General features: G+C 39.6%; 1 protein-coding gene across 5 annotated transcripts in view; it reads left to right on the top strand.

The window, feature by feature from the left end:
• The window catches only part of MRLN (myoregulin), a 28,062-nt gene extending 15,653 nt beyond the window's left edge, over positions 1 to 12,409 (top strand). The window contains exons 2-3 of one of the 5 annotated variants that reach the window (XM_021072068.2): positions 10,152 to 10,263; positions 12,167 to 12,409. In XM_021072068.2, the coding sequence (XP_020927727.1) occupies positions 10,185 to 10,263; positions 12,167 to 12,327 (240 nt within the window). In that variant the 5' untranslated portion in view covers positions 10,152 to 10,184 and the 3' untranslated portion in view covers positions 12,328 to 12,409. 5 annotated transcript variants of the gene reach the window in all.
• Positions 12,410 to 24,004: the final 11,595 nt, after the last annotated feature.

Below are 24,004 nucleotides of genomic sequence, written 5' to 3'. Positions count from 1 at the left end.
CTAAAAATAGCATTATTATGTTCTTTTTTATGGCTGAGTAGTATTCCATTGTGTATATATACCACCTCTTCCTAATCCAATCATCTCTCATGGACAATTGGGTTGTTTCCATGTTGTGGCTATTGTGAATAGTGCTGCAACGAATATGCGGGTGCATGTGTCTTTTTTAAGGAAATTTTTGTCCGGATATATGCCCAAGAGTGGGATTGCTGGGTCATATGGTAGTTCTATGTATAGTTTTCTAAGGCACCTCTATACTGCTCTCCATAGTGGCTGTACCAGCTTACATTCCCCCCAACAGTGCAGGAGGATTCCCTTTTCTCCACAACCGCTCCAGCATTTGTTATTTGTAGACTTATTAATGATGCTCATTCTGACTGGTGTGAGGTGGTATCTCATGGTTGTTTTTATTTGCATTTCTCTAATAATCAGGGATGTTGAGCATTTTTTTCATGTGCTTGTTGGCAATCTGTATATCTTCCTTGGAGAAATGTCTATTCAGGCAGGTCTTTTTCCCATTTTTCCATTGGGTTGTTGGCTTTTGTGCTGTTGAGTTGTATAAGTTGTTTGTATATTTTAGAGATTAAGCCCTTGTCAGTTGCATCATTTGAAACTATTTTCTCCCATTCTGTAAGATGTCTTTTTGTTTTCTTTTTGGTTTCCTTTGCTGTGCAAAAGCTTGTCAGTTTGATGAGGTCCCATTGGTTTATTTTTGCTTTTATTTCTGTTGCTTTGGGAGACTGACCTGAGAAAACATTTGTAAGGTTGATGTCAGAGAATGTTTTGCCTATGTTCTCTTCCAGGAGTTTGATGGTGGTCTTGTCTTTTTTTTTTTTAATTTTATTATTATTTTTGTTATAGAATAAAATACATATATTTAAACACAATTACGTTCACACAGATTATTATATCATGGATCTTAAGAAAGAGATTAAGTGACTCCCTCTGGAGAAGTGGAATGGGAAATATGCTGAGACAAATAGGAAATTTATTCTATACTTTATCCCATTTTGTATGGCTTTCATCTTTACTATTTAGTATTATCTATTACATTTCAATTTTTCTTTAAAAATTAGCATTATATTAAAATTGTGTATATTATGCAACTAAAATTTATAAAGAAAGCCTTATATACCATTAAATATTTTATATAGCATAATAAAAAGAATAACATAACTGGTAAGAATAACAAAAATAATACACCCTCTGAAAATAAGTAAAATATAAAATGCATAAATTAGTTAAGAAACAGTGTAACTATATAAATATGTCCTTGCAATTTGTACATCTTATTGATTCTTCAATATAGGCATTATGCCATTCTAGGTGGTGTGATAAACAAGACATTATAGACCTTACATTGTACCATGGAGAGAAATGGTTATTAATAATACAATTGTAGAACTGTATTTTTTAATTGTACAGTTGCATTATTTAATTATAATTATCATAAATTCTTTGATGGAGAGGAAATCAGAATCAGATCTAAGGAGACTTCAGCATTCCAAGAATGATGTCAAATGACCCCCCCACATGGTGGATTATGCACTTATTTACTATGAGATGTATTTCTTCTCCAGAGATTCCTTGTTTGTGTATCAATTATAGATTTTTGGTTTAATATGAGTCTATATGTATATGAGATTGTTTTAAGTTGTTCTCTTAATTGCAAGTTCATCTCCAGTGTCCTGCATTTGTATCCACCTCTTCTCATGATTTCTGATTTTGGTGGTATAATTGTGCATGGATGATTTCATATCTTTACTGTATATATACCTTTACTGGTGAGCCTTGTCATTTGTGGTATTTTTATTTCTGATTGCGGCCTTTTCTTTTCTGCCTAGAGAAGTTCCTTTAGTATTTGTTGTAAGGCTGGTTTAGTGTTGCTGAATTCTCTCCACTTTTGCTTATCTGTGAAGGTTTTGATTCCTCCTTCAAATCTGAATAAGAGCCTTGCTGGGTTGAATAATCTTGGTTGGAGGTTTTTCCTTTCCTCATGTTAAGTATATCATGCCACTTCCTTCTGGCCTGCAGAGTTTCTGCTGAAAAAATCTGTTGATAACCTTATTGGGGTTCCCTTGTATGTTACTTGTTTTTATTCCCTAGCTGCTTTCAAGATTTTCTCTTTGTCTTTAATTTTGGTCAGTTTGATTAATGTGTGTCTCAGGGTGTTCCTCCTTGGGTTTATTTTATATGGTACTCGTTGTGCTTCCTGGATTTGAGTGAGTGGTTCCTTTCCCATTTTAGGTAAGTTTTCGGCTATTGTCTCTTGGAATATTTTTTTTGTCCCCTTCTCTCTCTCTTCTCCCCCTGGAACCTCTATAATTCGGATATTGGTGCATTTAACGTTGTCCCAGAGTTCTCTGAGACTCTCTTCATTTGTTTTCAATCTTTGTCTTTTCTGTTCTGCATTAGTATTTTCCACTAATTTGTCCTCCACCTTGCTTATTCGTTCTTCTGTCTCCTGTATTCTGCTGTTAGCTGCTTCTAGTGAATTTTTTATTTCAGTGATTGTATTTTGCATCTCTTCTTGTTTAATTTTTATATCTTGTATCTCTTTGGTCAGTGTTTCCTGTAAGTTATCTATCTTTGCCTCCAGTTTATGTCCAATGTCTTGCATCATCTTCAGCATCAACAGTCTAAAGTCTTATTCCTGGAGGCTGAGAATCTCCTCCTTGCTTAGCTGATTTTTCTGGGGTTTTTCCTTTCTCCCTCATCTGAGTTATAGTTCTCTGTCTTTTCATTTTTATAGGTTTTTGGTGTAGTGACCTTTTTACAGGTAATAGAGTTGTCTGTCCCACTGTGGCTGAAGTCTGTATGGGGGGCTTGCTGTAGGCCCTCTGATGGGAGGGGCTGATGCCTGCCCACTGGTAGGTGGAGCTGATTCTAATCCCTCTGGTGGGTGGGGCTTAGTCTCTGGATGGGATTAGAGGCAGCTGTGTGCCTGAGGGGTCTTTAGGTAGTCTGTTTACTGAGGGGTGGGGCTGTGATCCCACCTGGATTGTTGTTTGTCCAGGGGCTTCTCAGCCTGACTGATGGGTGGGGCCAGATTTTCCCAAAATGGCCACCTCCAGAAAAGGCATGCTGCTGAATATTCCTGAAAGCTTTGCTTTCAATGTTCGTCCCTCACAACAAGCCACATTCACCCCAGTGTTCCCAAGATGTCCTCCAAGAGCTGCAGTCAGGTTTGACCCAGATTCCTATGGAGACCTTGCTCTGCCCTGGGACCTAGTACACGTGAAAAGTCTGTGTGTGCCTTTTAAGAATGGGGTTTCCATTTCCCCCAGTCCTGTGGAGTTCCTGTGCACAAGCCTCACTGGCCTTCAATGCCAGATGCTCCAGGGGCTCTTTTTCCCAGTGCCAGATCCCTGCACATGAGGGTTTGATGTGAGGCTTGGAACTCTCACTCCTGTAGGTGAGTCTCTGTGAACCAATTAGTTTTCAGTCTGTGGAGCTTCCTGCCTGGGAGGTATGGGATTGTTTATATCGTGAAATTGCCCCTCCTACCTCTTGATGTGACCTCCTCTTTTTCTTCTGGAGTAGGGTATCTTTTTTAAGGTTTCTGGTCCATTTGGGTGGAGATTGCTCAGCCTTTAGTTGTGAATTTTGTCGCTTTTAGGAGAGAAGTTGAGCTCCAGTCCTTCTATTCTGCCATCTTAATCCTCTCTGGTCTTGTCTTAAATATAAGTGTTTCAGCCATTTTGAGTTTATTTTTGTGCATGGTGTGAGGGTGTGTTCTAGTTTCATTGATTTGCATGCAGCTGTCCAGGTTTCCCAGCAAGACTTGCTGAAAAGACTGTCTTTTCCCCATTTTATGTTCTTGCCACCTTTGTCAAAGATTAATTGACCATAGGTGTCTGGGTTTATTGCTGGATTCTTTATTCTGTTCTGTTGGTCTCTATGTCTGTTTTGGTACCAGCAATATACTGTCTTGATGACTGTGGCTTTGTAGTATTTCCTGAAGTCTGGGAGAGTTATGCCTCCTGTTTGGGTTTTGTTTCTCAGCATTGCTTTGGCAATTCTGGGTCTTTTGTGGTTCCATGTAAATTTCTGGATTGTTTGGTCTAGTTCTATAAAAAATGTCATGGGTAATTTGGTAGGGATTGCATTGAATCTGTAGATTGCTTTGGTAGTATGGCCATTTTTACCATATTAATTTTTCCAACCCAGGAGCATGGAATATCTTTCCATTTCTTTACATCTTCTTTAATTTCCTTGATTAATGTTTTATAGTTCTTGGCATATAAGTCCTTTACAAGGAATATTTCTCCTTGGTCAGGTGTATTCCCAGGTATTTGATTTTTTGAGGAGCAATTTTAAAAGGTATTGTATTTTTATATTCCTTTTCTAATATTTAATTATTAGTATACAGAAATGAGACTCATTTCTGAATGTTAATCTTACATCCTGCTACTTTGCTGTATTAATTTATCAGTTCCAGTAGTTTATGGGTTGAGTCCTTAGGGTTTTCTACATATAGCATCATGTCATCTGCATACAGTGACAGTTTTACCTCTTCTCTTCCCATTTGGATGCCTTTTATTTCTTTTGTTTGTCTGATTGCTGCAGCTAGGATTTCCACTACTATGTTGAATAATAGTGGTGAGAGTGGGCATCCTTATCTTGTTTCAGATTTTAGTGCAAAGCTTTCAGCTTTTCTCCATTGAGTATTATATTTGCTGTGGGTTTGTTGTAAGTGGCTTTTATTATGTTAAGGTATGTTCCCTCTATACCCACTTTGGTAAGAGTTTTGATCATGAAGGGATGTTGTACTTTGTCAGATGATTTTTATGCACCTATTGAGATGATCATGTGGTTTTTGACTTTTCTTTTGTTAATGTGGTGTATGACATTGATTGATTTCTGTATGTTGAACCATCCTTGTGCACCTGGGATGAATCCCAGCTGGTTGTAGTATACAATCTTTTTTATATGTTGTTGGATTCAGTTGGCTAAAATTTTGTTGAGAATTTTTGCATCTATATTCATCAAAGATATTGGCCTTTTTTGGTGGTGTCTTTATCTGGTTTTGGAATTAGAATGTCTTTGGGTGTGTACCTTCTTCAACCTTTTGAAAAAGTTTAAGGAGGATGGGTATAAGCTTCTCTTTGTATGTTTGGTAGAATTCACCTGTGAAACCATGTGGTCCTGGACTTTTATTTGTAGGGTGTATTTTTATGACATATTCAATTTCATTTCTAGTGATTGGTCTGTTCAGTTGATCCATTTCTTTTTGATTCAGTTTTGACAGGCTGTAAGTCTCTAGAACATTATCCATTTCTTCTACGTTGTCCAATTTGTTGCCATACATTTGTTCATAGTGTTCTCTCGTGGTTTTTTTTGTATTTCTGTAGTATCAGCTGTGACTTCTCCATTTTCATTTCCTATTTGTTTATTTGGGTTTTTCTTTCCTCTTGGTGAGTTTAGCCAGAGGTTTGTCAATTTTGTTTACCTTTTTAAAGAACCAGCTCTTGGTTTTATTTATTTCTTCTATTGTTTTTTGAATCTCTATTTTATTGAATTCCTCTTTGGTCTTTATGATTTCCTTCCTTCTGCTGACTTTTGGTTTTGTTTGTTCTTTTTAGCTGGTGGGTTAGTTGTCGATTTGAGATTTTTCTCCTTTTTTGAGTGGTTGTGTCTTCATTATCATTTGTCTCAAGGTATTTTTTAATTTCCTTCTTGATTTCCACATTGTCCCATGGGTTTTTTAGTAGCATGTTGTTTAGTCTCCATGTACTAAGTTTTTTCTCATTTCCTTTCCTGTGGTTGATTTCTAGTTTCATGCCATTGTTGTCAGAGAAGATACTTGAAATAATTTCTATATTCTTAAATTTGTCAAGGTTAGCTTTGTGCCCCAGTATGTGATCAATTCTTGAGAATGTTCCATGTGCACTTTAGAAGAATGTATATTCTTATTTTTTTGGATGTAATGTCCTGAAAATGTTGATTAAGTCTAACTTTTCTATTGTGTCCTTTAGGATCTCTGTTGCCTTATTGGTTTTCTGTCTAGAGGATCTGTCCATTGATGTGAGTGGGGTGTTAAAGTCTCCTACTCTGATTGTATTCCCATCGATTTCTCCTTTTATGTCTGTTAGTATTTGTCTGGGTGCTCCTATATTAGGGACATATATATTGACAACTGTAATATCCTCTTCTTGACTGGATGCTTTAACAATTAAATAGTGTCCTTCTTTGTCTTCCTTTGCGGACTTCGTTTTAAAGTCTATTTTGTCTGATATGAGTATTGAAACTCCTGCTTTCCATCTTGTCCATTGGCATGAAATATCTTGTCCCATCCCCTCACTTTCAATCTATATGTGTCCTTTGCCCTAAGGTGAGTTTCTTGTAGATAGCAGATGGAAGGTTTTTGCTTTTTTATCCAATCTGCTACTCTGTGTCTTTTGATTGGAGCATTCAGTAGATTGACATTTAAGATGATTATTGATAGATATGTATTTATTGCCATTTTAAACCTTGTTTTCCAATCGATTCTGTGTTTCTCCTTTTTTTTGTTGTTGTTTGATTATTTCCATTTATTTTATGCTTGTGTACTTTTCTTTTTAGTTTTTGTGAATGTAATGTTTGGTTTTGATTTGTGGTTGCCTTGTTTTTTAAGTACATTAACCCCTTCCTATATCTACTTGCTTTTGCCTGATAGTCATATAGACTCAAACACATCATTAAAATAAAAAAAGACTCTATATTTTCTTACTTTCCTTCCCCACATTTTATGATTTTGATGTATTTTTTTTTAACATCTTCATGTTTAGATCTGTATGCTGGCTTATTTAAGTGACTGCTTTCTAGCTGTGGTTTCCTCCATCCTAATTCTTCTTTTTTTTCTTTTTTCTCTCTCTCTTTTTTTTTTAATTTAGAGAAGCCCTTTCAGTATTTCTTTTAGAACGGGTTTAGTATTGCTGTACTCTTTTAGCTTTTGTTTGTTGGAGAAATTCTTTATTTCCCCTTCTATTTTAAATGATATTCTTGCTGGATAGAGTATTCTAGGTTGCAAATTTTTTCCTTTCAGCACTTATATATCTTGCCACTCCCTTCTGGCCTGTAGTGTTTCTGTAGAGAAATAAGCCAATAGCCTTATGGGGATTCCCTTATAATTAATGCTTTGCTTTTCTCTCGCTGCCTTTAGAATCCTCTCTTTATCTTTAACTTTTGCCGTTTTTATTATAATATGTCTTGGTGTGGGCCTGTTTGGGTTCAGCTTGTTTGGGGCTCTCTGTGCCTCCTGTTTCTTGATATCAGTATCATTTAGATTTGGAAAGTTTTCAGCCATAATTTCTTCAAATGTAATTTCAACCCCCTTTTCTTTTTCTTCTCCTGGAATTCCTATTATGTGTAGATTGGCCCACTTTGTATTATCCCATGGATCTCTTATGTTGCTTTCATGTTTTTTCATTTGGTTTTCTGTCTGCTGTCCTGATTGCGTGATTTCCATTATTCTATCTTCCACGTCACTAGTTTGTTCCTCTGCATCATTCATTCCATTCTTTATTGCCTTTAACTCAGTTTGTATCTCTGCAAATGAATTTTCTAGGTTTTCTTGGCTCCTCCTTATATTTTCTAGTTCCTTTCTAAAGGAATCTGCATTGCTGTTCATATCCTCTCTTAATTCCTTCAGTATTTTCACTATCTCCCTTTTGAATTCAAGGTCTGTCAGACTGCAGAGGTCTGTTTCATTGCTGACTGCTTTAGGTGAATTCTATTGTTCCTTTAACTGGGAATGGTTTCTGAGCTTCTTCATCTTGCTTGTGTTTTTCTTTTTCAGTGAGTTTCAGGAAGCAAAAACTGTAGTCTTGTAAGGCTACTTCTATGCAAGAATACCTCTTTGTATTTTTGAGGGGTTTACTATTTATTTTTGGTGTGAGAGTTTGAATATTTGCTGTCTCTTTTTTTGGTATGAGCAGGCTGCTATTCCCAGGATGCTCAGTGTGTTTTCAGGGAGAAGGAGGCAATGGGTAGGGCCAGCAGTTAGTGCTTGGTCATTGGGCTCGCAACAGCAGCAAGACCTCTGGAGCCTGAGTCTCAGTGCACAGCCCTGCCCAAGTATCTCAGGTTGTGGTGTCCGGGCCAGTGGTTCAGATGACCTGTGTGGCTCTCACTCTGCTTTGCTGTTCTCAGTCCAGCTGCTGTGCTTTTCTCAGCAGCTTTGAGGTCCTGCCGACTTGGCTGATCTTTCTGTCAGTTAGGTGGCTTCCCAGGATGTGGGTTCCTTTTCTCTTTCACAGCTCCCTCTTGGGAATGCTAGTCCCATCCTAATTCCTTTTCCCTCTCTTTTTTTCTTTTGTTGTACTCCGTTATGTCAAGTTTCTTGCCCTTTTTGGAGGTTTAAGTTCTGCCAGCATTCAGTTGATGTTCTGTGTGAGTAGTTTTACACATAGATGTGTTTTTTTGATGTATTTGTGGGAGAAGGTGAGCACGACATCTTACTCCTCCACCATCTTGCTCCGCCTCCTGCACCACATCATCTTAATCCATTTCTTTGTTGATGGACATCTAGGTTGTTTCCATGTCTTGGCCATTGTGAATAGAGCATAAGCATCATCCTTTTAAATGAAACAGGAGAAATGGAAAAAGCAAGGGAAAAAAAAATTACATAGAGTCCTTCATCCAAACTTGACTGCTATGATCATTATTAACATTTGTAGGTAATTCTATTTTCTTTTTTTAAATATTTCAGTTGTAAGGGCTAATATACATATAGAAAAGCACATAAAATGTCCCTGTGTGATTTAGCAAGTAGTTACAAAGTGATTGCTAATGTAACCACCACCCAGGGCAAGACATGAAATATTGCTGGAAGCTCCCCATCCCCATTTATCCCTTCCCTTTCTCTCCCTAATGTCACCACTATCCTAATTTTATAGAAGCCAATACTTCGCTTTTCTTGATAAATTAACCATCTACAACATTGCCACCCATACAGGTACCCCAAACCAAGTATTTTTAACTCTGTTTTCCTACTTTATATAAATATACTTGCACTGTGTGTCTTATTTTGTGCCTTGCTTTTTACAATCTCAATATTATGTTTATGAAATTTACCACTGTTTTTGTATGTAGCTAACTTAATTTTCATTATTGTGTAATATTTCATTATGTGGATTTATCTATTTGCTAATGGACACTTGGCTTATTTCTAAGTTGAGGAAGTTAAAATTAGTGTTTGGATATGTGTCCTGGTGTGGTTATCCATGCTTTTCTTTAGGGTATATTACCCATATGTAATTGGTGGCCATAAGGTGTGGGTTTTAATCATGACTAAATATTGTAGCATAGTTTCAAAGTAGCGTTTCTATTATTTCATAGTGGTAATAACCATCATTTTGTGGGGTAAGCAGTCTTTCATTTGTGGCTGATTTTTATAGCCTGTCTTCTGTAATAAATTCACTCCTCTACTTTCTAATTTGTAAAAGTGATACAAAATCTTAAAACTTACAGAATTTATAGCTGATATAAAAACCTCATGAATTATGGTCTTTTACATAGAGAAATTATGTTGGTTAGTTGTATCATGGAAGATATCGAAGCAAATATATTTAATTTTAGGAAATTTTTTATTGAGTTATATTTGACGTACAACATTGTGTAAATTTAAGGTGTACAACACACAGATTTGATATATTTCTACTGCAATATGGTTGCCATAGTGGGTGTTAGCTAACACCTCTATTGCATTGCATGATGATCATTTCTTCTAGTGCTGGAAACAACTTAAATCTAGTCTCCTAGCAAGTTTAATGTTTATAATACACTCTTATGTCTTTACTCACTGTACTGTGTATTAGGTCTCCAGAACTTACTTATCTACTAGTTGCAAGTGTGTAACCCTTTAAACAACATCTCTTCCATCCCCTCATTCCCTGAGAACGGTGGTTTTAAGAGCATGGTAAATGTTTGCTTCACCAGGAAAATTCTAGCATTCAGTTTAAACTTTCTGTTAAAAGTCTCATTTACAGCTCTCCAATTCTATGATAAACTGAAATCAACATGTCACATTTTCCAAACTCCACTCCTTAACATCTCCTTGCTGACTTCTTTGAGACTCATTTTAGAGTTTCTCCATGCAGGCTCCCTGTCCATCCACTTCACAGACCACCTCACCATCCAATAAAAGCTTTTAATGTGCTTTGACACAGGAACCAAGGTTGCTAAGAGACCACCTGTACTGCATGCACTTTGTTCTAGCAAGAGCAGCCAGAGAGAAAACCAAGGAGCAGCGTGATTTACCACTGCCTGGGATTAAGTCAGGTGAGAAATGGGTTTCTGCTCATTCTTCCAAGCCACTCCCCCCCACCCCAGTTGTCTTTTCCTTGCTTCCTATTTCAGTCTCTCTCACCTTGTTGGAAAAAATGGAAGGTATCGCTCAGAGCACAGACTGGAGAAATGCAAGCTGAAGGCTGAGGCCACAGGAGGCAAGGAAAATCACTTTGCAAAGCCATGTGTTATTCTTACTCCTTGTTTCTCAAACATAGGCATAAAGAATTGTTGAATGTGGGGAAATCCTAGGTGTTCACTTTGCTAGTGATTGCTGTGTAACTTGGGGCATGTTATTCTCTCCTTTAGGAACGTGGTTGTTCCTTTAGAAAGGGGGTTACTTATTGCAGAAATTCATGAAAATTGCTAAAAGTAGGAGTTGATCCTTGCATAAATCTCATCTGTCTCCCCCTCTCTCTTTCTTCTTCTTTCTTAAAACTCAACCTGCCTTTTTGGTTTTTGAATGAAAAATAGCAGAAAATATCTTCTTACCCCTCATATTGCCACTTTTTAAAAGTATCAGTGCTTAAATTGAGTATAAGTTGAGTATAAGGGACTTGAATGGAAGACTTTGAAAATTAACTCATTTGGCTTTACATTCCTGGAAAAAGGAGTTAAAATGGTTCTAATTCCTTACCTGACAGACGTTCAGTAAAATGCTCTGACAGTGTGCTAAACAGACCACAAATAAATATCTTTTAAAATTCCATTGCACTTTAAAAAATACCAGCTTTTTTTTTTTTCTTGGTCTTTTTGCTATTTCTTGGGCCGCTCCCACGGCATATGGAGATTCCCAGGCTAGGGGTCCAATCGGAGCTGTAGCCACCGGCCTACACCAGAGCCACAGCAACGCGGGATCCGAGCCGCATTTGCAACCTACACCACAGCTCATGGCAACGCCGGATCGTTAACCCACTGAGCAAGGGCAGGGACCGAACCCGCAACCTCATGGTTCCTAGTCGGACTCGTGAACCACTGCGCCACGACGGGAACTCCAAAAGAAATACCAGCTATTTTTAAAAAACTACTTGATTAACACAGAAGTGTGGAAAAAATTAAAATATTTAATGTCTTATTAAGTGACCCAAATATGTGAAAAAGGATTCTGAGGAAAGATTGAGGAAATGAGAAAGATCTTTTGTTGTTTAATTAAAAAAAGTAGGAATGTTACTAGCCTTTTCCCATGCCTTCAAATTCTCATTTCCTGGTAATACTGACTGTACAGGTTAGAAAAATGGTACTTTCATTTATGTTATAAAAATCATTGTAAATAACTTTGCAGATAAGACTTCAAAAATTAATTATTGATGGAGTTCCCATCATGGCTCAGCAGAAATGAATCTGACTAGTATCCTCAAGGATGCAGGTTTGATCTCTGGCCTTGCTCAGTGGGTTAAGGATCTGGTGTTGCTGTGAGCTGTGGTGTAGGTGGCAGACATGGCTCGGATCCTGCATTGCTGTGGCTGTGGCGTAGGTCAGTGGCTACAGCTCTGATTCGACCCCTAGTCTGGGAATCTCCGTACGCCACGGGTGCAGCCCTTAAAAAAAAAAAAAAAAAAAAAAAAAAAAATTGATTAAATAAAGAGAATGGTAATCCTGACATTCCTTGAGCTTTTTTTTTTTTTTCTTTCTTTTCTTTTTTAAAGAAAAGTAAATTTGGCATGTAGAAAAATCTATAATTATAACATAAAGTGGTCAAAATGAGTGAGTGAAATGTTTTCATTCATTAGAAGAAAAAATATTTTAGTTGATTTATTGCTTGCAACTATGTGAGTCCTGGTTGAAAGACATCTCTTCATCACTATTTCTTTACAAGGCAAATATTAGATCGAGTTTAAAGAATCAGGATTATAAATATGTTAATTTAAGGGTATTTTCTCTTTCCCCCCCCTCCTAGGGAGCAGGAGAATTTTGGCTATGACGTGTAAAAACTGGATGCTCATTTCTACTACTACCCCCACAAGTCTGGAAGATGAAATTGTGGGAAGACTTCTAAAAATTTTGTTTGTAATCTTTGTTGACTTTCTGTCTATAATGTATGTTGTTATAACATCTTAGAAAACTGACTTCCCTTACTTTACATGTGAATTTCATATTGAACTCCTGTGAATAAATTTTTGTAATTTAATATGTTTAGTGATTTTTGAGGATATCTCCAATTATTCAAGAAGCAAACAGGACACTACAATAAAAATCAATATTGTCTATTATTTAGTACCTTATGGTTTCTAAAACATTCGCATAAGTTAAAGTGGAAAATTTTTTTCCCCCAAATCTACATTACTGAGTCATAAATCTTCTTGATTTTTTTTTGTGTAGGGGGGAGGATGGGCACCTGCAGCATGTGGAAGTTCCCAGATTTAACCTGTACCATAGTTGTGGCCTGGGCCACTGCTGAAGCAATGCCAGATCCTTAACCTGCTGCACCACAAGGCAACTTCCTAAAGCCACTCACTTTCTAACAGGATTGTTGGTTGGTAGACTGACTAAAATTTGCAGGTATAATTATGAGTGAAGTTGCTTTTTTAAGGATGTATGCCTGTGTGAAATTTTATATGGTCTATTTTTAACACACTCAGCTTAACATACAATAATCTTTCCATATGATATACTAATAGTTTACACTCACTTTCTTATATATACATTTCATCTGGGTGTAAGTATATATATATATATATTTTACTTTAGAAGAAAAATGTAGATTGTTTTCCTTAATCCTCAACAATTTTATGCTTCTATCCACAAAAAAATAAAGTTAGGAATGGAAATACCTAAAAGAGATTCTTTTAGGAAAATAGAACTTATAAGAGAGGAAAGAAAATGGTACAACCTGTGTTGACTTTCTAGTTGGGACTTAACAGTCATAGTATGTCACTTGATGTAAGACTCATGGAATCCTAGGAGACAGGTGTTAGCTGTCCCCATTTCACAGATGAAGACACTGAGTCCTAGGAGAATTATGCTAAGCTTGAGACCCTAACTAGGAAGTGGCAGATCCAGGTCTTGGGCCTTCAGAATCCCTTATATCATGTTGCTTCCAAAGAAAAATAATTACAATAAAACAAGGGTGATTAAAAACTGATCTGTCGAACCCAAGTTCTTTCACAGCAGTTTTTTTTTTTTTTTTGGACAATTCTTTTTTTTTTTTTTTCCCCTGGGGCTGCACCCTCAGCATATGGTAGCTCCCAGGCTAGGAGTCGAATGGGAGCTGTAGCTGCCGACCTACACCACAGCCACAGCAGTGCCAGATATGAGTCGCGTTTGTGACCTACACTACAGCTCACCGCAACGCTGGATCCTTAACCCACTAAGCGAGGCCAGGGATAGAACCTGCATCCTCATGGATCCTAGTCAGGTTTGTTAACCACTGAGCCATGAAGGGAACTCACTTTTTGGGCAACTCTTAACCTGCTATGCCACAGGCAACTTCCACGATAATGTTTCATTCAAGACCCATGGCTGTATTTTAGTATTGCTCTGATTCGTTTTGTTATTCCACATATACAAATCTTGTATCAAAAAAAGAGGTTAGATTTACCATGTTCTCATATCCAATTTGACAATGCATTCTCTTCCCCGACCCCATGTTCTGACTGTGTTAAAATATAACTGTTGAACTTCTGCTCTTTAAGACCTTGAAAAACAAGTTCCCTCTGTCCTTTAGACTTTTTGATTTTTCACATTGGACACACATGCTTCACAAAATTCTGATCTCTTCCATGTGATGACCATCTTTGCGATTTGGCCCAGTCATTAATGCAAGGTTTCATAAGAGACCTAATGAGGTGTGAAAGGAATCTGGGACCTTTGAAACTTATTACTTCACTGACTCTTCCTTAACCTTGCAGCGGTGTTGTATATTTAACCATAAGCCAAATGGAGTCAAACTATGTGCACCTTTGCTGTAACAGAAAAATCCTTTTTTCCCCTATACTGTATTGTTGCGTCCTTCCTTTTGGATATTATAGGGATGTTTTGTGGTTCTCCTCACCCTGCTCTGTTTGGGGTTTGTCGGAGCCTAGGATCAGATTGCTGGCAGGGGAGTCAAGACATCCCCAGTCCTGGGCGATTGTTTCTTTTCTCTGGATGCTTCCAGGCAGTTGACAAGGTGGTGAGAAGCACTGACGCTGAAGTGGAACTGCCTGGGTCCAGATCATGGCTTCATCCCTTATGGTTTAATCATTGTCTGCTTCCTTACCTGTAAAATAAGTGCTTTTGTCATGGGTTTGTTGAGAGGATGACATGAGATGATGGGTGCACAGTGCTTAGCTGAGTGCCTGGCTTACGGAAAATGCACAGTCCATCTCCATTGAGACGGACAGTATGTTGGCAGCATCCTCATCAGGAATGGGTCAGAGTGGCTCACTTCAGGCTATTTGCAGCCTCAATCACCCTGCCTGTTCTATGCTTCCCCTTTGCCCTTAAAATGACCTCGCATTAACCCATCCCATTGCCCCAAGGATGTGATTGAGACTCACTGAACCCAGGCAGAGTCTGCAGCAAACATAGGTATAAACCGGTTGACCCTACCAGGATTTAATTTGCTTATGTCATTTGGGGACCCAAAAGGGACAATTAGATAACATGACTCCAGACAACAAGGATACTTGACAAATATCTTTTTTCAATAAGAAATCAGAGGCTTCATGTGCGATGGTTGTGGCTCTGTAGTTGGAAAGAGGTCACTTTTCCTTCACTCTCCAAACAGTTCCTTTTTGCGGCCAGTTCAAAGTGGTGAGTAAAACCCATGTCCTGCTCTCCTGGAGTTCATGGGTTAGTGGGGGAGAATGACGGAATGCTGTGGAGCTGGTAGCAGGATGGACATGCCCAGGGTGTATGAAGGGTGGGGTGAAAGAAGTTCTGAGGACATCCCGTAGCAGCAACTTCTGGGAGTTTGGGAAACATAGAATCCAGGCTCCTTCCAGACCTGTTGAATTCAGAACCTGCACTGTAACCCGATCCCCGGTGATTCATGTTCACTCTGCAGTTTGAGAAACTGATGTGCAGGGCAGCTCATGGACTAAGTGTTCCTACTGTCTGGCCTCTGAACAATTATGTGACCTCAGGGTAAGTTGCTTAACCTCTTTAGGACTCATGCTCTTCCTCTGCTAGAACCAAGAAAAAAACCCCAAAGTGGGATTAATACCACCCACTTTGCACATCATGTAGAAACACCGTGACTATTCAATGAACTGGACTGATACTTCTATGAAGATATATAACAGAAAAGAGTTCTATAAATCTTTTTTTTTTCTTTTTATGGTCACACTTGTAGCATATGGAAGTTCCTGGACTAGGAGTTGAATCCAATCTGCACCTGCTGGCGTATTCCACAGCCATAGCAGCACAGCAATGCCACAGCTTTCAGCAATGCTGGATCTTTAACTCACTGAGCATGGCCAGGAACCGAACCTGCAACCTCATGGATATTGTATCAGGTCCTTAACCCACTGAGCCACAATAGGAACTCCAATTTTTTTAATGTTTAATTTCTTTTGGCCACAACTTTGGCATGAAGAAGTTCCTGGGGACAGGGATTGAACCTGTCTCAGTACACTGACCTGAGCCTTGGCAGTGACAACACAGGATCCTTAAACCAATGTGCCACCAGGGAACTTCCAGGAGTCCTATAAATTTAAGACATTGTTATAAACATCAATAAGACATGAGTAGGGAGTTTCTGTTGTGGTGCTGTGGAAATGAATCCAACTAGTATCCATGAGAATGCGGGTTTGATCCCTGGCCTCGCTCAGTGGGCTGGGGATCCGGTATTGCCCTAAGCTATGGTGTAAGTCAAAGATGCAGCCTGGATCCTGTGTTGCTCTGGCTGTGGTGTAAGCCAGCAGCTGTAGCTCTGATTTGACCCCTAGCCTGGGAACTTCCATATGCCTCAGGCATGGCCCTATTAAAAAAGAAAAGAAAAAGAAAACATGAGTAGGAGTTCTCTGGTGGCTCTGTGGGTTAAGGATCCAGCATTGTCACTGCTGTGGCTCAGGTTGCTGCTGAGGTGCAGGTTCGATTCCTGGCCTGGGAACATCCGCATGCTGAGGGCACAGACAAAGAAGAAGAAGAAAAAGAAGGAGAAGAAGAAGAAGAAAACAAGAGTAGCTCTGTGAGGTAAGGGACCTGGGATCCTATTCTGTAGGATTGGAAAAGGATCATATTCATGAACAGTGACAATATCCATGGCATATGTATACATATGCAGCCTGGGTTAGGGAAGCACTTTTTTTCCTGGAATTGAGTGACAAGTACTCTACAGCTTATGAAGCATTAGTGATTCTTTAAGTGTTCACTTGAATGATATGACTTACCAGAAAATTTAGCCAGATAGCCCTTCTGAGTTAGAATGGACAGTTCCTAACTTCGGGACATGACTGGGATGAAGTGCTTCTGTAGGGACCAGGGTCAAGGTTTGTGAGAGGCTCTTCAGCGTGTGGCGGGTGTGTGACCACACAGAGGCAGGCTGCTGTTCCGGGTTGCTCTCTGCATGGCTATTGTTTACTGCTCTTCCTGTAAGCGGCCCTACTAACTGAGCAAGCTGAAGGCAAGGTGCCATGTAGGCCACTCTGGGATCAGCCATGAGCCCAGACTTATTTATAAACCCACAGGAAAGGCCCCAGAGCTGATCTGCCACCTGACCTGTGACCATGATGTGAGAAGATTACTGCCGGAGGCTGGGAAGCCTTGGGTGGCCAACTGGGGTTTTGGTCTGGACCGGTTGCCCTTTCAGCCTGGAGGTGGCTACAGACTGTTCTCTGAAGTAGTGTCAGTGTCTCTGGACTCCTGTCTGAGCTGTGATCTTAAGGTACAGAGTCTGACCTTTCCGGTGTTGTTGTAGAGTTAATTATGACTTGCCCTGTGGAGATCATTTACTCAGTAAATCTTTATCAGGCACTCGCTGCTTATGGGATAGCCTTGTAGGCACCCGGGCAGTATTGTGATCCCTTTCCTCCAGGAGCTTGCTTTCCTCTGGGGGAGGCAAACAACAAACTGATAAACATGTGAGAATCTCAGAGAGTGCTAGGTGCGAGGAGGAAAAAAAGCGAAGCAATGAGAGATAGGACTTATGTGGGGGTGGGGGTAAGAATGTCTTAACTAGGAGGAGCTCAGGGGTCTTGACTGATGAGGAGCCAACTGGGTGAAGACCTGGGGACCAGTAAGGACTTCATATGGGGAGAATAGCAGGTACAAAGGCCCTGAGGGAGGGAGAGCTCTGCAAAACGTTAGGAGGTCCAGTATGTCCAGTATGGCTACAGCTTAGTGAAGAAGTGAGGGGTACATTTTTTTTTTTATGGCCGCACCCATGGCACATGAAGTTCCCAGCCTAGGAGTTGAATCAGAGCTGCAGCTACAGCCATGGCAACACCAGATCCGATCCACATCTATGACCTACACTGCAGCTTGTGGCAACACCAGATCCTTAACCCACTGAGTGAGGCCAGGGATTGAATCTGCATCCTCACGGACACTACGTTGAGTTCTTAACGCACTAAGTCACAATGGGAACTCCTGGAGTACATTTTTTTTTTTGGCCACCCCACAGCATAAGTAGCTCCTGGGACAGGGATGAGATCCAAGCTGCAGGTGGGACCTATGCCACAGCTGCAGCAAAGAAGGATCCTTTAACCCACTGTCCTGGGCTGGGGATCAAACCTGCATCCCAGCGCTCCAGAGATACTGCCAATCCCATTGTGCCACAGCAGGAACTCTGGGGAGTAGATTTTTTTAGTATTGACAACTGATAGCTTCTACACAACTTCTCTGACATTTGTTCCACAACATGGATAGTTTAGGAAAATCTTTACATGGCAGAATAAAGAGAGAATGTGAGACTCTGCTGTTCCGTGTCCTTTGCATGGTATACATCCCAACTTATATTAAACAATGAATCCTCTCTCTGGGGGTTCCAATTTTGCCATGGCTACTCCAGGCTGATCATGTCTGGCCCCTCCCTTGTTACAATGTTAGGCAGCTCATCACTCTACTAGATAAGCTGTACTTTTAGGAGGGCTTTGAATGTCTTACCCCAAATAAGTCCTGTATCTCATTGCTTCACTTATAGGAGGGCTGTTGAAAAACCATGAGCAGACCTAAAATTGCAACTGCTGTAGTTTATTTTATTTTATTACGTTTAAATTATTTATTTCCCACAGCATGTGGAAGTTCCTGGGCCAGGCATTGAACCTGTGCCACAGCAGTGGCCCAATCCACAGAAGTGACAATGCCAGCTCCTAAATCACTATGCCACCAGGGAACTCCTGCTGCAGTTTCTTTTAATAGCAACCTTACTGAGATATTATTCATATGCTATACGACTACTTTATTTAAAAAGTGTACTATTCAATGATTTTTTAAATTATACTTACAGAGTTGTAAAACTATCACCACAATCAATTTTGAAAGAATTTTATCACCCTAAAAAGAAACCTCATACCCATTAGTCCCCATTAACTTTGTCCCCCATTCTACCCTACCTCCAACCACCACCCCTGCCAGCCCTAGGCAATATTAATCTACTGTTTTTTCTCTATAGAATAACCAATTCTGGGCATTTCATATAAAAGAATCATACAATACATAGCCTTTTGTGCTTGGCTTCTTTATGGCTGAAAAACATTTCATTGTATGGATATACCACATTTTATTTATCCTTTGATCAGCTGATGAACATTTGCATGGTTTTTATTTTTGTCGATTATGAATAATGCTGGTATGAAAACTCAGTTTTTGCAAAGGCATGTGTTTTCATTTATCTTGGGTATGTACCTGTTTGTGGAATTATTGGGTCATGTGGTAACTTTAATCTTTTGAGAGAATGCCAGACTACTTTACAAAGCATACACCCCAACATCTATAATTTTGGAAAAGTTTTCTCTTGATCTCTAAAGGAAAATAAACATTTTTGTCACCCTGATAATCTTCAGGATTCCAAATGCGAAACGGGTAGGTTATGAAATAAAGGCTAAAGATTAAAATATTTGCTCTCTTCCTTTTGATTTAAATTTTAAAAGCTTCATCTATTTTCTTGAAATCTCTATTTTTTTCTTTTTCTTCTTAAGGCCATATCTATGGCACGTGGAAATTCCTGGGCTAGGGGTTGAAAAGGAGCCACAGCCAGGGCAACATTGAGTCTGAGCTGCATCTACGACTTACATGGCAGCTTGTGGTAACGCCAGATCCTTAACTTGCTGAGTGAGGCCAGGGATCAAACCTGCATCCTCACAGACACTATGTTGGGTTCTTAACCCACTGAGCCCCAATGGTAACTCCTTTGAAATCTCTATTTTGTGCTACCTAGCAATCATAGCTCATTATTTGGGCTCCTTATTACCCATTTCAAGTCAAAGAGTTGATTACATAAGAAAATTTTCACATTTCCTTCAAATAGCTTGAATAATAAAGATCTAAGTTAATGTGGGATATTTTTTCATTGGCAGAGATTAGATTTATTCAATTACTTTTCCTTGGATAGATACTTTAAGCCAGGCATGTTCAAGGTGCTGGATATTTTCCATGCTACTTTTTACTCTAGGAGGTTCATTTTATTAGTTGTGTGGTTGGAGGAATATTTTATAGTGCAAATGATTCTCAGAGCTCATTTTCCATAAGCAGACCCTGCAGGCTGACAGATTTGAGTTTTTGGCCTTTGTATTCATGAGATGAACTTTTTTGTTTGTTTATTGCTTTTTAAGGCCACACGGAAGTTCCCAGGCTAGGGGTTGAATCCTAGCTACAGCTGCTGGCCTACCCCACAGCCACAGCAATGTGGGATCCGAGCCACATCTGTGAACCACACCACAGCTCAGCAATGCTGGATCCTTAACCCACTGACCAGGGCCAGAGATCGACCCTGCATCCTCATGGATAATAGTTGGATTTGTTTCTGCTGATCCATGATGGGAATGCTGAGATGAAAACATCTCATAAAATATACTCTATTTGTCAAACTTAGTGCATCAAACATGTTGTAGATGATAGTTACCAGCTTGACAGCAGTTCCATTAGATGTTTCTTCTCCCACCTACAGCCATGTTCGCTCTTGATCTCTTTAGTGGTATTCTGTAACACTGTTGGTTTCAGAACCTGTTGAAAAATGATCTTGACCAGCCCAAGAAAAGTTGAAATAACAGACTTGCCAAGAATTACATCTAAGCCAAATTCCAGTCCTTCACTTTATTAAGACCAGTTGTTGACAGAAGACAGACCCAAGTTGTAGAAAGATTGGTGTGAAGTGGGGTGAGGGAGACACCTGAGATTCCTTGGTTAAAAGGTTATTTTCAGACTTTGTTGACTTCCTGGGATGGTTATCATACCTACTTGTCACTACAGGCACTCTTTTTGAGTGAATTTCAAGAACTCAGATGCAGGTTTTGACAAGACATCCTAAAAAGATATTACATATGAGAACCATTCATAATCATTGTAAATTTGCCCACAGGTCAAGTTTTCCTCTTTTTTTTTTTTTTTCTTTTTAGGGCCGCACCTGTGGCATATGGAAGTTCCTTGGCTAGGGGTCGAATTGGAGCTGCAGCTAAGGCCTCTGTATGTAATGCCAGATCTGAGCTGTATCTGCGACCTACACTGCAGCTTGCAGCAACACCAGATCCTTAACCCCATGAGTGAGTCCAGGAGTTGAACCCAAATCCTTAGGGAGACAATGCTGGGTTTTTAACCTGCTGAGCCACAATGGGAATTCCCAAGTTTTCTCTTCTAACTACATATAGGAAATGTAGGGTCAGATTCTTAGTTGTTGTCGAGTTCTTTGATCTGTTCATGAATACAAGCACTTATATAACACATATTTCCTGTGAGGCTATACAGAGTGCTATATCTGGTTTAATTCACTGATTCTTCTCAACCACCATATGAGATGGTTGTCATTCTCCCAATTTCATAGGTGAGAAAACAGGTACCGAGAGGAGAAGGAAGCTCATCAAGGTTACAGAGCTCATCATTAGTCTTGGCTTCAAGCTGTATGCTCTTATCCTCTCCTCTCTACTTCTTATCATTCAACCTTTTGGAGCCTCTGTTTCTTCACCTGAAAAATTAGTTTATTAAGTACTACAGCAGGGAGTTCCCATCATGGCTCAGTGGTAACGAACCCGACTATTATCCATGAGGACTCGGGCTTGATCCCTGGCCCCGCTCAGTGGGTTAAGGATCCAGTGTTGCTGTGAGCTGTGGTGTAGGTTGCAGATGTGGCTCGGATTCCATGTTGATGTGGCTGTGGCGTAGGCCAGCAGCTACAGCTCTGATCAGCCTTGGAACTTCCATATGCCACAGATGTGTCCCTAGAAAGACCAAAAAAAGAAAGAAAAAAAAAAAGCCCAGACCAAATGTGAGGTTATACCTGCTAATCTCCAGGGCCTCTTCTAAGATGGATTCAAATTCATCAATCTCAAAAGAAGCACACCTGACTATGTGTGACTAAGAGAAATGATCAAGACACAGAGGATCCTGGGAGTGTTGAAATATCCAGAAGCAGCCTCTTCGAGCCTCCAAGGATGTCTGCAGATCCAGGTTCCATGGAAGGCGATGCCTGTAATCATTTCTGTCCATGATGTTGGGAGTTCATTCAGCTATCATTTGGTGGGTACCAGAGTCTGTGCGATCAATCCAAGTATTTGCACTGTGGGTCATCCCACTCTAGATTTAGAAATGTAATGACTCTTCTCTATGTACAGACTGATGGATTTGGTCGTGGATATTAGGGCTGTTGGCATACCTCTGTCTGCCCAGCTGTACATCCGGGGGTTGATTCATGTTTGCTTGTTTGCTGCCAAAAGATCTGGTCCCTTGCCTCTAAGTTCTCCTTAGCCTAATAATCAACCTTGATTCTTCTTGGTTAGGACAGCGCTGCCCACAGAATTTGGATGACCCTGAACATAGAGTAGAGGTCATGCTTTTTCTCCTATATCACTGAAGGAATAAGGCAAGAAGGCTAAGACTTACTATGTTGAACTGAAATATTGTTTGAAGATGTCTGAAACTTTGTTAGGTAATACACATAGCCAATTAGGCAGAGGCATATTTTTTTAAAAATTGGCACTGCTTCATAAACAGATTCAATTCAATGGTCTTCTGATAATTTTAAAATAACATTCATCAATTGCATCTGTATTTTCACAAGAAGCAATTGGATCCATTGGTGCATTTGAACTGGAGAACCTACCTTTAGGAGTAAATCCTTCTTTGATAATCTATTATCTAGTATGATTACATCATGGATCACCCAAGCTGAATTTGTAAGATACATGGTTCCATGAGTGAATTAAAAGATATGGGATATGGCCTTAGACTGGGGAAATTTCTCCTTCAATACATTTACGGAGATCTACTACATACCAAGCACTGCGCTAGATTCTGGGCTAGAGCTGTGAACAAAGTGAGGCAGGGGACTGTGTGCCTAGCCTTACATAGGCACACCTTGGGTTCCCATTGCCAGTGTTGACCTCCTGTCTCTGCTGCTTTGGTGCCCTCACTCTGGGAGGCTCGCTTAACCCCAGGAGGTCTTAGTTTCTCATCTATGAAACAGGTAAAAAGAAGCACTCGTCCTATGGGATTCAGTGAGAAGATTGTAATAATTACTTGGATGACTAGAGCTTGGCAGAGTAAGGCTACTGCAGAATTTCAATGATTAGTTGTTGCAGAAATATTACTGACAGTTTGAGCATGCATTCATCCCCCTGCTGGTTTAATCATTCATTTCTTCCCTCATTCATTCATTCAACAAAAGGTCATTAAGAAAGTTCTACTCTTGCTGCCACTGTGCTCTAGGAATCAGTGATGAACAGGACAGATCTGGTACCTGCTCTCAGGAATTTATAGTTTCGCTGTGCAAACAGACGATAAGCACATTACTGATGTTGTCAATCCAACACGTGGAGACAAACTGGGTGTTTGGAAACAGGTATCGCTTTTGATTATGGCATTGAAACCAGGCAATGCAAGTCAGAAGGTTGTAAAGTGGGAAGTATGTGTATGTGTACACTCACATACACACACACGGATGTGTGCATTTTATGTAATTTTACATTTCTAATTTCCACTTTCATGAGACAGAGTGGTGGTTCAGAGTACACAGTTCTCTGTAGCCTGGATGCCCAGATTTGAAACCCAGCCTGCCCCTCATTAACTCTGTAATGGGGCGCAAATTATTTAACTTCTCTCTAGTTCTTTTTCATCACTGGCAATGCATGGGTGATAATAATAGCACCTACTTTTTAGGTTTATTGTGAGCCTTAGATGAGTTAATACAAATTGGAAGTCAGGTCTCAATGTTAGCTTGTACCAGCCTAGAATTATTTTTTCTTAAGTTAGTGTTGGGAAGCACACAGGCTTAGCAGTCAGCCAGACCAAGGCCTGAATCTGATTCCCTCATCTATCCATTGCGTGACTCAGCAAGTAACTTAACCTCTCTGAATTCCAGTTTCCTGGTCTATAAAATGAAGATAACAATACTTACCCACAGGAGATTGCTTGGAGGAGTCAATGAGATAGGAGAGTTCTTGGCAATTACCAGGGACTCAAAGAATTGCATTTATTTCTCGGCCCACATTCTTCTAAGATTAAACATTATTTGAGTGAGAGAGAATGATGAAGGAAAAGGCAAGAAAAAGGTGAAATAATATTTTGGAGAATTACAAGTAAAAAAAATGATACAGTATGTCTTTAAGGTTTGTTTTTTTGTTTTGTTTTGTTCTTTTGTTTTTTACCTCACCTGCAGAAATTC

Source organism: Sus scrofa, chromosome 14 (assembly GCF_054392235.1).
Source record: "Sus scrofa isolate SSC_HxYL_T2T_F1_AM1 chromosome 14, Sscrofa_HxYL_maternal_Yorkshire_Landrace_v2.0, whole genome shotgun sequence".
NCBI classification, from domain to species: domain Eukaryota; kingdom Metazoa; phylum Chordata; class Mammalia; order Artiodactyla; family Suidae; genus Sus; species Sus scrofa.
Note: the sequence above shows the minus strand (reverse complement) of the source record. Positions and strands in the feature narration are given on the sequence as shown.